This window comes from Mytilus edulis, chromosome 7 (genome assembly GCF_963676685.1).
Source record: "Mytilus edulis chromosome 7, xbMytEdul2.2, whole genome shotgun sequence".
Classification (NCBI taxonomy): Eukaryota; Metazoa; Mollusca; class Bivalvia; order Mytilida; family Mytilidae; genus Mytilus; species Mytilus edulis.
Genome location: NC_092350.1, coordinates 9420668 through 9436869, shown reverse-complemented (window position 1 = coordinate 9436869; position 16202 = coordinate 9420668). Strand labels below are relative to the sequence as shown.

Here is a 16202-nt window from a genome sequence, read left to right as displayed (position 1 = left end):
AAAAAGAGGAGCTAAAGATGTATAAATACATGTGAAGTTCTATAAACAAGTGTAGCCTTAAAAATAGACAAGACTTTTATTATAATCAACTTGAGTTTTAATTTAAGGGAAACAGAAGAGAATTAACAGCTGGTATTTTAAGATACTATGAATTTATTTACTTTCATTGGTACCAATTTTAAATTGCGGAATGAGGGAAATTGTTTGTTTTTAGCACCTTGATTTTGCAGAATTTACTAATTCATACACAATAAAGTTGCTTGTGACTTAATTTAATGATGGAAGGTTATTAATCATTTTCTTTCTTTTTTTTCAGATTCACTTGATGGCGGATTGGGTAATAGTAACCCATGGAGTTGATTTGTATATAGGACTATTTTGTATAGGGCAAGGATACAAGAATTCCTACCAATGTGTTCACTTGTGATGTGGTGCTTTTTGATTGGCTGCCTGCTGTTACATCACAATGATTGTCACTGGGATTCCTACAGATTTAGCTGACTGTTGCATGTGCTTGTTAAATTGTACATAGCTAAATGTAAAAATCTATGTTAAGCTAGAGAAAGACAATTTTAGGACCAGAATCAAGATATATGGACTTGTGAGTACATTGGGTCAGCAAAAAGTTGTCCCAGTGTGCATTTGGTGTGTTTGTAAATGCTATGGTTTCTGTGAGCTGAAGTGACTTATATATTAGATTATTTTAACATATGATCAATATTTATTCACACATATTTAAGATCTGTTGTAAAGTGTAGCTGACAATTGTTAAACAGAGATGAAGTTGAAGGATTCTATTTGCACAAAAACAAAAGCTGTATTATCATGACTCAACTGCCTTGCACTCACTGTCATTGCCAGCTTTCATTGTAATTATCATACTCAACAAAAATATCTATGTGTGATGTGCAATATACGTGTATTGTTGGAGTTTTAAAAACTGAAACAATGATTAAATTTTATTTATTTACCTGAATTTTTATGATAAGTCCCATTGAATGGTTTACTTATGTCAGCAGATATATGTACAGTCTTGCACTTGTTTTTGCTCTTTATTTTTGTGTTGAAAGGTCCAATTATTGTTAAATATATATAGAGAGAGTTATCCCACCTTAGTTACTGTGTACCAAGTATATCAGTGTAACCACTGATTAACAAAATAATTTTATACCATTCATGTTATATATATCACTTTTTAAGTGTCAAACATATAAAGTTTACAAACTGATTAGTGCTATTGGGTTTAGAAATTAGTCCAATGTGGTATTATACTATTTGTTCTAGATCAAATTAGTCCAATGTGGTATTATACTATTTGTTCTAGATCATATTTAGTTTTTGTTGTCAGGCACATTGCAAATAAATTTTGTATTTTCCCACAGGGAATTAGTCTCACATCAGATTTTGTTTTGTTTTTTGTAAATCAAAAACTCATTTTTTCTTAATAAAATAGTTTAAAGTTTACAAAATTGTTCCTATTTCTACACTAATTCATTATTTAGATGATAGCTTCCATCTTGGATTACCAAATGCTGTGACAAATTTTTACAGCAGCAGACTTTAATTTAAAGATGCATGATTTTTTGTAAAAAATATTTTAAATTATTTGATCTAATGATAATAGCATTAAAACAAATAAACTTGCTTTATTAAACCAAACAAAACATGCAAGAGTTCTGTGTATTAGGGGAGTTAACTCAGATAATTTAATAAATTATATGTTGTACTACATGATTAATAAAAGTTGTCTTTCATGTTTTATTTTATGATATAAGTCTTTTCTGTTCACTTAACTATTTTCTCTTTCTAATATTACCAAAATTTGTCAACAAGGACTAAGAAAGCGAGTGTTATTTTCAAAAAGAGAGAATTAAAAACAAAACACAGTAGCTCTGTGAAATACTTCATCATTATTTTCAAAGATTTTTTTTAAACATTTCTGCTTTATATTTCCATACCACCTTAATTGATTTAAACCAGTGTTTTACACAAATACTTCAAATACCATTGTGCATTTTTTCTGAAACCTCTAATCAAACCACAAAAGTCATTAAAATCACTAAGTCTACTTAATGTTCAAATTATTTTAACCTTGATTAATATGATTTATCATTAGATTGCTGCATACCATCCTTTTGTTTGTCAGATTTTATAAGATACTTTGTTTTATTTATTGTTGATGCTGGCTTTATATATTGTACAAACTGGTTAGAATGAATGAAGTCTTTGTTGTTGATTTTTATAGATAAAACCTTTCTTCCGTGTGATCTTCCATGTGATTTAACTTCCGTCCAATGAAGTTTATAATTTTGATCTATATACATGTACTATAATCATACCGATATTCAGAAATAATTGTTTGGGAAATTGTTTATATCTTCAAATTTTAGAATTATAATGTGTATATATATATGCATATCTTATATCATTATGTTAACGCTATACATTAATTGAATCTCTAGGAATAATGCCAACCAATGAAATTTTTGTCTCACTGTGGCATACTTTACAAGTTTTCTGTTATTAATTTGTTCTTTCATTTTATTATTTTGCTCCCTTATGTCCCAGTATGGTTGGTATATTTCCTTTGTTGACAAACATTCCATATGCTAAAACCTCATACTTGTCTCTTACCATTTATACTATTATAAGGAATATGCAAGTTTTACTGTGGAATCATTTATTTTTCATGGGTACCAATTTTCATGGATTAAGGAAAACTTGTATGTTGGTGGATATTTAATTTCATGATTTAAATTCTGGGTACAAACCTATATAGAATATGTCATTTGTTGAACATCTAAGTTTCGTTTTCATTTGTACCTACAAAATCCACAAAAATTGGTATCCAATGAATATTAATGGATCCACGGTAGATTATAAAAGTTAATGTTGATATATAAGGGACCAGTTGTTTGTTTGTGATATAATATTTAGATGTGATATTTATTTTTTTCTGTCACATGATGTAGTATCAGGGTTGTGTCAATCATTTTACTTAACGATGAAAAATAAAAACCAAAAACTATGAATGTGTTGCCTTTTAGGTCTACTATTGCTCGACTGAAAGAGAAGTTCATAGAAATAAGATGTGGTATGAGTGACATTGAGACAACTCTCCATCAATGTCAAAATTTATAAAAAGACAACAGTGCACACACTGAAATGTCTTGCCTTCTTTATATTTATATAATTACTAATCATTGAAAATATGTTGATAGTCCTAAATATAAAGCTTTATTACAACTGTCACTTAAACTTATCATTAACCAAGAAAATAAAACATTGATCAATGAACCATGAAAATGAGGTCAAGGTCAGATAAACCATTCCAGGCAGGCATGTACAGTCAACAATTCTTTCATACAACAAATTTAGATGACCTAGTTGCTTATCGTTAAGAAAAACAGACCAAAACACAAAACCTAACACTGAGCAATGAACTTTGAAAATGAGGTCAAGGTCAAATAAAATTTGTGTGACTGTCATGTAAAATATTTTATAATCCACACCAAATATAGTTAACCTATTGCATACAGTATAAGAAAAACAGACCAAAACACCAAAACTTAACTATAACCACTGAACCATGAAAATGAGGTCAAGGTCAGATAACACCTGCCAGGAGGACATCTACACCTTACAGTCCTTCCATACACCAAATACAGTAGACCTATTGCTTATAGTATTTGAGATATGGACTTGACCACCAAAACTTAACCTTGATCACTGATCCATGAAATGAGGTCGAGGTCAAGTGAAAACGGTCTGACAGACATGAGGACCTTGCAAGGTACGCACATACCAAATATAGTTATCCTATTATACTAAGAGAGAATTTAACATTACAAAAAATCTGAACTTTTTTTTCAAGTAGTCACTGAACCATGAAAATGAGGTCAAGGACATTGGACATGTGACTGACGGAAACTTCGTAACATGAGGCATCTATATACAAAGTATGAAGCATCCAGGTCTTCTACCTTCTAAAATATAAAGCTTTTAAGAAGTTAGCTAACGCTGCCGCCGGATATATCCCTATGTAGCTTTCTGCAACTTTTTAGGCTTGACAAAAAACATTTATAAGTCAAAGTACAGCATTAAACACAGAGCCTTGGCTCACACTGAACAAAAGCAAATTATAAAGGGCCCCAGAATGACTAGTGTAAAACAATTGAAACAGGAAAACTAATGATCTAATAGTTTTCATTGTGCCATCCAATACTCATTAAAGGCATATTATTATTTAACTACAAGAGATGAGTAAATGACTTGCTGAAAATAGTTAACACTATTTAAAATATACTACCAACTTTTTACAAGGAGAATGAACTGTTTTCCTCTCCTATGTTTAGTATTAATGTTTTGTTATGAGGCAAAGATCAATAATGAGCTTATGTACAAAATATTCAATCACTGTGCCACACTGAAGAGGTGGAAGCACTTAGTATATAATAATATATATTACAATTTACTGAAAGTAGATATCAGGTGAGAGAAACCAAAACTTAAACATGTTTACCTTGTAAGTTGCAATCATTCCATACACTAAATATATAACTTGACCTATTGCTTATAGTTTCTTAGATATTAACTTAACAAGGAAAACTTAACATTGACCAATGAACCATGAAAATGAGGTAAAGGTCAGATGAACCATGCCAGACATACCATGTGCACCTTACAACCAATCTATGCATTAAATATAGTTGAAAAATTTCTTGTGGTATCTAAGAACACACTTTTCTTAACCATGAAAATTAGGTCAAGAACAGATGATACCAGCCAGACGGACTTATACACCTTATAATCAGTCCATTCACCAACTTTTTGCATGAAGTATTTGAAAAAAGACAAAAACTTAAATTTAACCACGGAACCATAAAAATGAGGTCAATGTCAGATGACACCTGCCAGTTGGACATGTACACCTTACAATCCTTCCATACACCAAATATAGTAGACCTGTTGCTTATAGTACGGTTATTTGAGGTATGAACTTGAACATGAAACTTAATCTTGTTCATTGGTCCATGAAATGAGGTCGAGTCAGATAAACTGTCTGACAGACACGTGGATATAGCAGCAATAATCATTCAACAGATTAGTGTATTGACCTATGGTATGTACTATGAAGTTCAAAGAAATCATCAAAACATGAATGTAAAAGTTTTATTTACAAATAATAATTCATAATAAATAATTGTGTTTTACATATTAAATGCAAAATATCACAGCATCATTGTCCTTCAACAAACGTTGTTCTTATAACTCTTATTACATCTATCAAAAATTCACAAATTGTTTTTATGTGAATTCCTTTATTTTTAACTTGTAAAAGAATAGAATCACATTAGGCTGTCAAGAGAATACAAGAAACATAAATCTTACAACTAATTTTTATGATAATTCAAGCTGGAAATCCAAGTTTATATTTTTCAAAGAATGTTGTTCTACATAAATGTATTTTATTCAACTCTGAAGTATGTCCCTTTAGATAACATTTGATCATGTCATGGACATGTACAAATTGGCTGTCAAATAATAGTGACTTGAAATTTACACATATCTCTGTGCAAGGGAGATAATCTTTGATATTACTCAAACTAAATCAAGGGAGATAATTCTTGATATAATCACACCAGCTAGATATATCATATATTGTGTTGATAAAGTAATGGAAATATACCAACATTCATTGGAAGTAACAAAACCATCAAAGTATAACAAACTGAAAAAGTCATAAAAAATGTTTATGACTAACAAAAAAGGATAAATATTTATGCATTTGAATAAGGGGGAATGTGATAGTATATTTTGTGTAATTGTATTATATATACTGTTCTTGTATTGTAAAACATAACATTCAATTCATTGCAAACATATCGAAAGGTGATAAGGGACTGTGATGTTCTGAATACTTATCCTGTACAGGGTTAAAGATTGTTCTGAAAAACAAAGATAGGACTGTCAAACTAAGTCGTAATTAGTGTTTAAACAAGCGCTATATCATCATTGAATACAATACTGTAAATAATACGAAAAAACAAATTGGCATCTTACAACCAACAAATTTATTTAACTTTCACAAATTCTTAATCATGAAACAAATATAAACTTAATGTTTCTTCCCTAAATTTAAAGTTTTACTAAAGTTCATAACATGTTTTTATGTTATTTTCTTATAAAACAAGTTGATAATGAATTACAATGAATATGTGACAACTTTTGTGGCTGATAATAACTGGTATACACAATCAACAAATTCAAAGCTTGTCTCGTCAATCCTTGACTGTCCTTCATTGGAACAAAACTCTTCTCGAGATAAATGGTACAAGTTGGATCGGAACTAAAAATTAAAAAAAAAGTATGATTAAGCATCTGGTCATTAAACATGCGATATGAAATTAACTAATGAAATATACAATTCTTAATTGTGTCTGAGAAATTGAAATGTCTGTTATATTTCAAGGGTGAAGACAGAACACTATCCATAATCCTTCATTACCCTGTGGTAGCTCATGTTACATATAATAGTTTTACCCCTCAATTACAAAAATGGTCGGTCAAGAATGAGTATGAAAATTAGTTTCTCTTTTATCTGTCTGTTGTAAGTTTGAACACCTAATGTGAAATGTGTGTTCAGCTCCTTTATTAGTTGACTAGGACTTGAAGTTTTCCTGATAAAGGTCTGAGCTGTGGATCTCTCTGAAGACTCTGGCATCCTTCACCAATAAAAATGTAAATAGTGCTAGAAGTGATGTTAAACACTAATCAATCTTTTTTTTTTCTGATTCTATTTTGAATTAATTTAAACTTTTGACTTGTTCTTATGGTGACTTAATAAAAGTTTTACCAATATCAGTAACCAGAGATAGATTTAGGGGGAGATGAGGTGCTCAGGCCCCCCTTATGGAGCTACAAGTAAGGTTCAGACTTTTAACCAGTTCCCCTCCAAACCCACTTTTCATAATCCTAGATCCGCATCTGGTAACAGACTTGACTATGCAACTTACAGACAGGTGTGTTACCTGACATTAGAGCATTTAACACTATTTACCTTAGAATCGACTTTAATATCCTCATTATAAGCATCACTATCTTCCTTTAACTCTAACACCATTGTTCTGGTCTTTGTCATCATAAATATATTCCATTCATCCTAAAATAATAAAGAATATAAAGGTTATGATTTCCACCTAAAACATGGAAGTTATAATGACAGTGTACAATCTCTAATGATGATGATTTAAAAAATTATGTGGAACACCAGTATGGGTTTCACATAGACATACAAATACCAAATTAACCTATTATACCCATTCAATATAACAGTATTGTAGCTTCATACCAAAAATATATTCAAATCAAAACAGGGACTTATGTGAAAAGTATGTGAGTGTAATCAAAAATAGAAGATACTTTAAACAGTTAATATCTGACTGACAAAAATCTTATTGGTAAATATTCACACTCTCCTGGCACTTCTACACAGGTAAACGGACAGAAAGTCACAGGACAAAAAGTCACGGGACATAAAGTCACAAATTTGATAGGACAAAAAGTCACAAATAAATATATAAGAGAAATATCTTGAAATATTTACTTTTTAATACATATATTCATATTAAAGTTGGATAGTGTGTCATTATACTTGAAAAACCAAGATTTATTTAATGTTTATCCTGCAAAGGATATATTTCTTGGTACCGAGAAGCCATTTAAGTGCCAAGCTACTTTGACAATTTGTTTTTTGAACAATTATTTGATCATCTTTGATATTTTTTTATATATATTGTTTACAAAGTTGGTTTATATACAATAATTAAAGAAAAATACAAAAATGTTTTTGGAAAAATAAGCGCTTTTTATTCAAAGTAAATATTCAGAAAAAATAAATTGTGACTTTTTGTCCTGTGCCTTTTGTCTGTGACTTTTTGTTTGTGACTTTTTGTCCTGTGACTTTCTGTCCTACATTCTTCTACACATACTCTTTAAACACTTATTCTTAATAAAAACATAAAACATTTATTCTATACAAGTAACTTATATCATTCTGATACTTGTAACACTTAAAATTCATTCTTTACACACAATTTTAACACTTTTTTACACACACTTATAACCCATTTTCTATACACACACTTTTCACACTTAGATTACACACCTGCTTTAACACATTTTCTATACACACACTCATAACATATATTCTAATGCAACATTGTTTGCAACGTTCATTTAAATTGGGTAACTACAAGATTGTTACTGAGGGCCGAGGCAAAATATTCTCCATGGAAATGAGATGTGCCAATGATTATACAACTGAAAACCAATTAACATTGTCCTACCACTAATGGTTCCCCTTGAACTGACTTATTATCACACAGTTTGCACCAAAAACTTTTTCAACTACTAGTCCAAAGACCAATATTCTGACATTTTTCTTATTGGTCAAATTATTATATACAAAGTTTTGCAAAAACTTACTAGTCCGAATGAAATTTTACTAGTCTGGGGCATCAGACTAGTGGCTAACCGTGCAGACTGATCACAAACTAATACATGATAACTTAGAAAAATTTTCAAAGTCAAAAGACCATGACTAAGGGGTGAAGCCAAATTATCTCCATGGAAATGAGATATGCCAATGCTTATACAACTGCATACCAAATATCATTGACCTACCACTCAGGGGCGGATCCAGCCATTTTAAAAAGGGGGGTCCTAAACCAGGACAAAGGGGGGGTTTCCAACTACATGTCCCCATTCAAATGCATTGATCGTCTAAAAAAAAGGGGGGGTTCCAACCCCCGGAACCCCCACCCCTGGATCCGTAACTACCACTTGTGGTTCCCCTTGAACTGACCTAATAACAAACTAATACATTTAAAATAAGCAAAAGTTTCGAAGTCAACAGACCATGACTGAGGGGGCAAGGCCAAATACTTTCCATGGAAATGAGATGTGCCAATGTTTATAAAACTTAATACCAAATATGATTGACCAACCATTTGTGGTTCACCATATACTAGACCTAATCACAAACTAATAAATTGTTGACGTTGCCGACGCCGGAAACAGCATGCATATGTCTCGCTTTTTGACTCTGTCAAGGCGAGACAAAAACAATACAGTTATCTCTAATTCTATGACTTTCAAATGACCTTATGATATAACCACATTTTCTATCAATTAAAATCCAAACCAACCTCAGTAACTGGTTCATCTGCAAGTGGTTCAAAGGCTTGGAACAACACCTTTTCTGATTTTCCTCCTCCTACTACTGGCTCTTCTTTTTCTCCTTCTTTCTTCTCTCCTTCCTCTTCCTCTTCTTCATCCTCCTCATTATTCCATCGAGAGGAAGCGTAAGCCATAGAGGAGGCAGTGAGAGCTATCTGCTGGTACAGTTTGTCCACTATGATTGGGTGTTTGTTACGAATACTGACATATTTAGAGGAATCTTCAGCTGGGAAAACATTTACACCTGCTAATCTCATCAGCTTAAAAATCAAGTCACAAAAATAATAAATAAAACATCTGCAAATCTCATCTGCTTAAAAAACAAGTACTTGTAAAAAGAAAAAAAGAAGAAAACACCTGATAATCTCATCAGCTTAAAAGACAAGTCAGAAAAATTAAAAATAAACACCATTTCATCTCATCATCTAAATAAACAAGTCACAATAGGAATAAATAAAATAATTTTAAATAATTAAATCAGGAACCTTCATTAATTCATCAGTGATTCTCCTTATTCAAAAATTATCATTGATGAATGGGACCGAGCTACCATCCAATTTCAAACCAAGGCCAAAAATAAAATATTGTTTGTTTCCCCTCCCCCGACCGACCCAGTAAAATCACTGCGACCCAAAAAATTTTATTGCCCATTCTTGTCCACTATTGCTATGTTGGTTATTGGTGATATCTTTCCGATGCTGTAGTCAACGAGGGTTAGGTTTTGGTGATACCTTTCCGATGCTGTATTCGAGCATTTCAAATCAAAGTATTTTTGCATTGAAGAGTCTACATGATTCAGAATCAAGGAAAACAAACAAAATGCTTTGCCACACGATTTGTTTGTGTGCAACGGTGATCTTTTTTGAAAATGAAAACAAGAGTGCACACACTGAAATGTCTCGCCTTCTATACTAATCATTGATATTATGTTGATAGTCTTAAGTATAAATCTAAGCTCTATTACAACTGTCACATAAACTTTACATTAACCAAGATAACTAAACAAAGACCAATGAACCTTGAAAAAGAGGTCCAGGTCAGATGAACCATGCCAGGCAGACAGGTACAGCTAACAATGCTTCTATACAACATATATAGTTGACACATTACTTATAGTTTAAGAAAAATAGACCAAAACACAAAAACTTAACACTGTGCAATGAACCGTGAAAATGAGGTCACGGTTAAATAAAACCTGCTCGACTGACATAAAGATCATAAAATATTTCCATACACCAAATATAGTTGACCTATGGCATATAGCATTAGATAAAAAGACCAAAACTCAAAAACTTAACTTTGACCACTAAACCATGAAAATGAGGTCAAGGTCACATGACATCTGCCCGCTAGACATGTACACTTAACAATCATTCCATACAACAAATATAGTAGACCTATTGCATATGGTATGAGAAAAACAGACCAAAACACAAAAATTTAACTATAACCACTGAACCATGAAAATGAGGTCAAGGTCAGATGACACCTGCCAGTTGGACATGTACACCTTACAGTCCTTCCATACACCGAATATACTAGCCCTATTGCTTATAGTATCTGAGATATGGACTTGACCACCAAAACTTAACCTTGTTCACTGATCCATGAAATGAGGTCGAGGTCAAGTGAAAACTGTCTGACGGGCATGAGGACCTTGCAAGGTACGCACACATCAAATATAGTTATCCTATTACTTATAATAAGAGAGAATTCAACATTACAAAAAATTTGAACTTTTTTTTCAAGTGGTCACTGAACCATGAAAATGAGGTCAAGGACATTGGACATGTGACTGACGGAAACTTCGTAACATGAAGCATCTATATACAAATTATGAAGCATCCAGGTCTTCCAACTTCTAAAATATAAAGCTTTTAAGAAGTGAGCTAACGCCGCCGCCGTTGCCGCCGCCGTAGCCGCCGCCGGATCACTATCCCTATGTCGAGCTTTCTGCAACAAAAGTTGCAGGCTCGACAAAAAACTGAAGCATCTTTCAACCCGCTGAGTGCATCTTGATTTGCTTTGTGTCTAACCTCTGTTCCTGTTTAAAGGATAAAATCTTAAAGACTTTGAGTAAAAATGGTCTGACTCGTGCTTTAAAATCTATCTACGTTGTCTTTGAACAGGTTGAGCACAAGTCAGGAAATGTGGGATACATGTATTTCCTGCTTTCAGGGAACGTCCCTGTTTTCTGGTGTAAAAAAAAAAACCAGTTTAAATGGGATTTCCTTTTTCAATTTATGGCATGAAAATTACAAAAGGGCACGTTTTAACGTTATAACTGCATCAGTAGAATTCGTATATACTTATTAAAAGTATTTTAGGAAATACAAAACATGAATATAAAGTGAAGCCTTGTTTCTTCTAGAACTCGAAAAAACATACAAATCTTTGTTTAGGAATCAATTGACCAAGCTGCATGATCCAGGTGTAACTGGACATAACTGAATTATGTTCACTTCTATTGGAAATTTTTATTCATTGAATTTTAATACCCAAGTGATTAACATACATGTATCTTTTTGTCATCTCATAATTGATGATCAAGGTATGAATTGGTGAACAAAGGAATTGTTTTGTTGTGAGCTATGCATCAAATTAGACTTAAATAAGCTTGATTTTTTAACTAAACACTTGCTATCATTAAGCATTGTTATCACAAGAAGAATGTGCACTTTTGTAGATTTTAACTAAAAAAAACACTTGCTATCATTAAGTATTGTTATCACAAGTAGAATGTGTGCTTTTGTAGATTTCATTACATTAAATGAATAGGAAAATAAGGAGGTTCCTGTATAGTGTTTTTTTTTTAACACCAGAAAACTGGGGTGTACACTGAATTCGAATACAGGGAATGCCCCACTTTTCTTGACTTGAGCCTTACTTGTTGAATTTTGTACGAATTCAATATAGAAAACCATATCAAGGAATAAAATAACATAATTTGCCTACCTACCTACCCATACCCTAACAACTTCAGTTGGGGGAGGGGAAACAAAGATATTTTTAATGTTGGCCCAAGCTATCTTGTTTTATTTGCTGTCTCAAAAGATGGGAGATTTAATTTTTTTTCTAAACATTAACAACACAAAAAACAGTGACAATTTATCAACCAAGATCTTAATTTTTAATTTGCATCAATATCACAGATTTAAATTTATCAATACAAATATCATACCTTTATAAGTTCTTTTGGTGTGACCCATTTATTCATGATATGGTCCAATTCTGGTCTTTCTTCTGGTTTATATTTAGATAAACAACACATAGCATCCTGGAATATACAATATCATGTTTACAAATTTGAAAAAAAGTACCATATATTCTAACAAATTTGCCGTTTATTTGTTTTCCTTCTTTAAAGTAATACAAGTAATAGTGCACACGCTTAAATGTCTCGCCTTCTACACTAATCATTGATATTATGTTGATAGTCCTAAGTATAAAGATAAGCTTTATAACAACTGTCACATAAACTTAACATTAACCAAGATAACTTAACAAAGACCAATGAACCTTGAAAATGAGGTCAAGGTCAGATGAACCATGCCAGGCAGACATGTACAGCTAACAATGCTTCTATACAACATATATAGTTGACCTATTACTTATAGTTTAAGAAAAATAGACCAAAACACAAAAACTTTACACTGTGCAATGAACTGTGAAAATGAGGTCACGGTCAAATAAAATCTGCGCGACTGACATAAAGATCATAAAATATTTCCATACACCAAATATAGTTGACCTATGGCATATAGTATTAGATAAAAAGACCAAAACTCAAAAACTTAACTTTGATCACTGAACCATGAAAATGAGGTCAAGGTCACTTGACATCTGCCGACTAGACATGTACACCTTACAATCATTCCATACAACAAATATAGTAGACCTATTGCATAGTTTGAGAAAAACAGACCAAAACACAAAAATTTAACTATAACCACTGAACCATGAAAATGAGGTCAAGGTCAGATGACACCTGCCAGTTGGACATGTACACCTTACAGTCCTTCCATACACCAATTATACTAGCCCTATTGCTCATAGTATCTGAGATATGGACTTGACCACCAAAACTTAACCTTGTTAACTGATCCATGAAATGAGGTCGAGGTCAAGTGAAAACTGTCTGACAGACATTAGGACCTTGCAAGGTACGCACATATCAAATATAGTTATCCTATTACTTATAATAAGAGAGAATTCAACATAACAAAAAATTTGAACTTTTTTTCAAGTGGTCACTGAACCATGAAAATGAGGTCAAGGACATTGGACATGTGACTGACGGAAACTTTGTAACATGAGGCATCTATATACAAAGTATGGAGCATCCAGGTCTTCCACCTTCTAAAATATAAAGCTTTTAAGAAGTTAGCTAACGCCGCCGCCGCTGCCGTAGTCGTTGCCGCCGGATCACTATCCCTATGTCGAGCTTTCTGCAACAAAAGTTGCAGGCTCGACAAAAACTAAAGAATAATGGGATAACTAACTCAAGATTATTTCTTTTCACCATGATAAGACTGGTGGTTATTTAAAATTGTAAACTACAAAGATGTTTGAATTTCATAATTAAAATACTGAGATTGTCTATAAAGACGACTTATAATTGGTTGTTCTTGAAAATCTAGTAGTCAGTGGATAAAAATTATTATCCACTTAAAACTTTTTTTTATCAACCATAAACTTTTTTGTGATTTCAATACAATACACAATTCTATTTTATTAACTTCCATCTTTCAGGTCTTGGAAATTAATCTTTCTTGGCACAAATAAAATTGGGAAGCACTATTTTTGAGGACTTTGACAAAATGCTGTACAGTGTAACCTGCCTCATCTAACACATGAGTATTCCAACATCCTGCTTTATTCCACACATTTGTGTGGTCCCAAAATATGCCTATCCTTAAAAAAAATAGTATTCCTACACCCTGCTTAATCCAACTTTTTTTCTTGTTCCCCAGTGTGTTGGATAACACAGTTACACGGTAAGTAAAAGCAATACCTTAATTTCTATTTCAATCTCAGCTATAGCAGCAGTGATAGAGAATACAGCTGCATTAGTTTTATGTGGTCTGATGTCCCAGCACTGGAATGGCATGTTCTGATGTGTGTCTTGTAGTAAAGCCATGTTACCATAATAAGCTGTCTTAAAACTGAACGTTCTATTCTCTGTAAACAGAAAAAAACAGAATTAGTATATTTGCGGATTCATTTTTATTCTTTTGATATTAAATTTCATGGGAATAGGTAAACCATAAAATGTGAAGCTCAAAGAAGTAGAAGAAGTACACATTTTACATAGGGTGATATGCATATTTAAACAAAACGAAAACATTCAATTTCCTCAAAAATCCATCCTTTTTTATTCAATCCACGAAAGTTTATCACCATCACCTCAGAGTTCAATCTGGTTCCCTGTAAGTAATTTACCTTCATTATATTTGGGATCAGTAAACCCATCCTGTCTCCAGTGTTTACGTTTATGGTCCCATCTGGCCACTAGAGGCTCCTCACAAAACAAAACATCGTCTGGCAGCCTGGAAATACAAAAGCACCCAGATATAATATTTGTTTTTTTTTGTGCTTTAAGATCTGACCGTAATTGATTCAGTCTTTCAATGAATATATGGAATTCTAAGTCAAACAAAACACCCTAATTTTTTAAATGAACAAAATTAGTGAAGTGATGAAAATGAGAATCATGAATAAGTTCTTGTCATAAAAAAAATGTGCTGTGAATTATATCCATCTTTAATTGTATTGGAAAAGAGTCATATGATATAAAACAGTGAAATGACTGATAATAACTTCCTAAGACTTACTTCATCATTACACCAATTGCTGGTTTTTCATCTCTCTTGTCAGACTGTGTAGGGGTGTTACCAGAACTCTGGTTCTCCTTAGGAGACGTAGCTACTGTATCAGCTACATAGTCTATGTACTCTATCTCTGGGGGATCCACCACTAAAATAAAAATAATAATATCATTACTGATTCTGACTGTGTAGGTGTGTTACCAGAACTCTGGTTCTCCTTAGGAGATGTGGTCACTGTATCAGCTACATAGTCTATGTACTCTATCTCTGGGGGATCCACCACTGTAACAAAAATTATACTATCATCACTATGGATTCATTTATTTTTGAGACTACCAATTTTCGTGGATTAAAAAAAACTTGCATTTTTCGTGGATATCTAATTTCCTTGCTTTGATGAAGTCTGCATAAAAGCTTATAGGAAATTTGTCATTCATTGACCATTAAATTTCATGGTTCATCTTTACCCAAGTCATCCACAAACAATGTTTGTATCCAATGAATAATAATGAATACACAGTAACTTATTCTCTTGTGAATTAAATCACTGTCAAAAGAGGAATATGTATTACAAGTCCTCCCACAAAGCCAGAGTAAGCTACAGGATCTGTATATTCAATCTCTGGTAGGGACACCCCACTGTAAAAACCTTATCAAAGATAACAGGCTTAATATATAGAAAGTTGAAAGTGTTTTACTAAAACTCAGGCCCTCCTTACATGTCTAGATCATTATATATCAGAGGTTCTAAAACTTGGTACAAAAAGCTGTCATCAGCTGAATGAACATGTGCATACCATAATGTAGATATCTCATATATCTCTGTTGATACCCATAAAGTATAATAATAATTTAACACAGAGCACAGAATTTGGGTGATTTTGCGGTTAAACATATCATCTAGTTTGGAAACCAACTAAAAATTCAATAAGGACACAAAACAGATAAATTATGTGAAAGTACATCTATAATAAAGCCATAGCCATATAACTAACAATATCATTATACTGTAAATTATAACATGCATTTGATATTGCAATTTTGTCATTTTGGACTAAAAGTAGATTTTATTTTTTGCAGACATAGAAAAAAAATCCTGTTCAATTATTGTAAAAAATTTCAAGTTGAATTTAG

At 32.3% G+C, this 16202-nt stretch overlaps 2 protein-coding genes across 13 annotated transcripts in view; one reads left to right on the top strand and one right to left on the bottom strand.

The window, feature by feature from the left end:
* Nucleotides 1-3028, top strand: part of LOC139529876 (kinesin-like protein KIF27) — a 41492-nt gene extending 38464 nt beyond the window's left edge. For 8 of the 11 annotated variants that reach the window (XM_071325828.1, XM_071325825.1, XM_071325820.1 and 5 more), the window contains one exon: nucleotides 317-968. In XM_071325828.1, the coding sequence (XP_071181929.1) occupies nucleotides 317-360 (44 nt within the window). In that variant the 3' untranslated portion in view covers nucleotides 361-968. Of the gene's footprint in view, nucleotides 1-316 lie in introns of all 11 variants that reach the window. The other 3 variants (XM_071325826.1, XM_071325824.1, XM_071325818.1) reach the window with 1 other exon arrangement.
* Nucleotides 3029-5158: 2130 nt separating this feature from the next.
* Nucleotides 5159-16202, bottom strand: part of LOC139529875 (dynein axonemal intermediate chain 7-like) — a 33588-nt gene continuing 22544 nt past the window's right edge. For both annotated transcript variants that reach the window (XM_071325816.1, XM_071325815.1), the window contains 7 exons: nucleotides 15075-15216; nucleotides 14683-14789; nucleotides 14255-14421; nucleotides 12422-12517; nucleotides 9210-9500; nucleotides 7061-7162; nucleotides 5159-6349 (listed from right to left, as the gene is read on the bottom strand). In XM_071325816.1, coding sequence (XP_071181917.1) covers nucleotides 6206-6349; nucleotides 7061-7162; nucleotides 9210-9500; nucleotides 12422-12517; nucleotides 14255-14421; nucleotides 14683-14789; nucleotides 15075-15216 — 1049 coding nt within the window. In that variant the 3' untranslated portion in view covers nucleotides 5159-6205. The remainder of the gene's footprint in view (nucleotides 6350-7060; nucleotides 7163-9209; nucleotides 9501-12421; nucleotides 12518-14254; nucleotides 14422-14682; nucleotides 14790-15074; nucleotides 15217-16202) is intronic.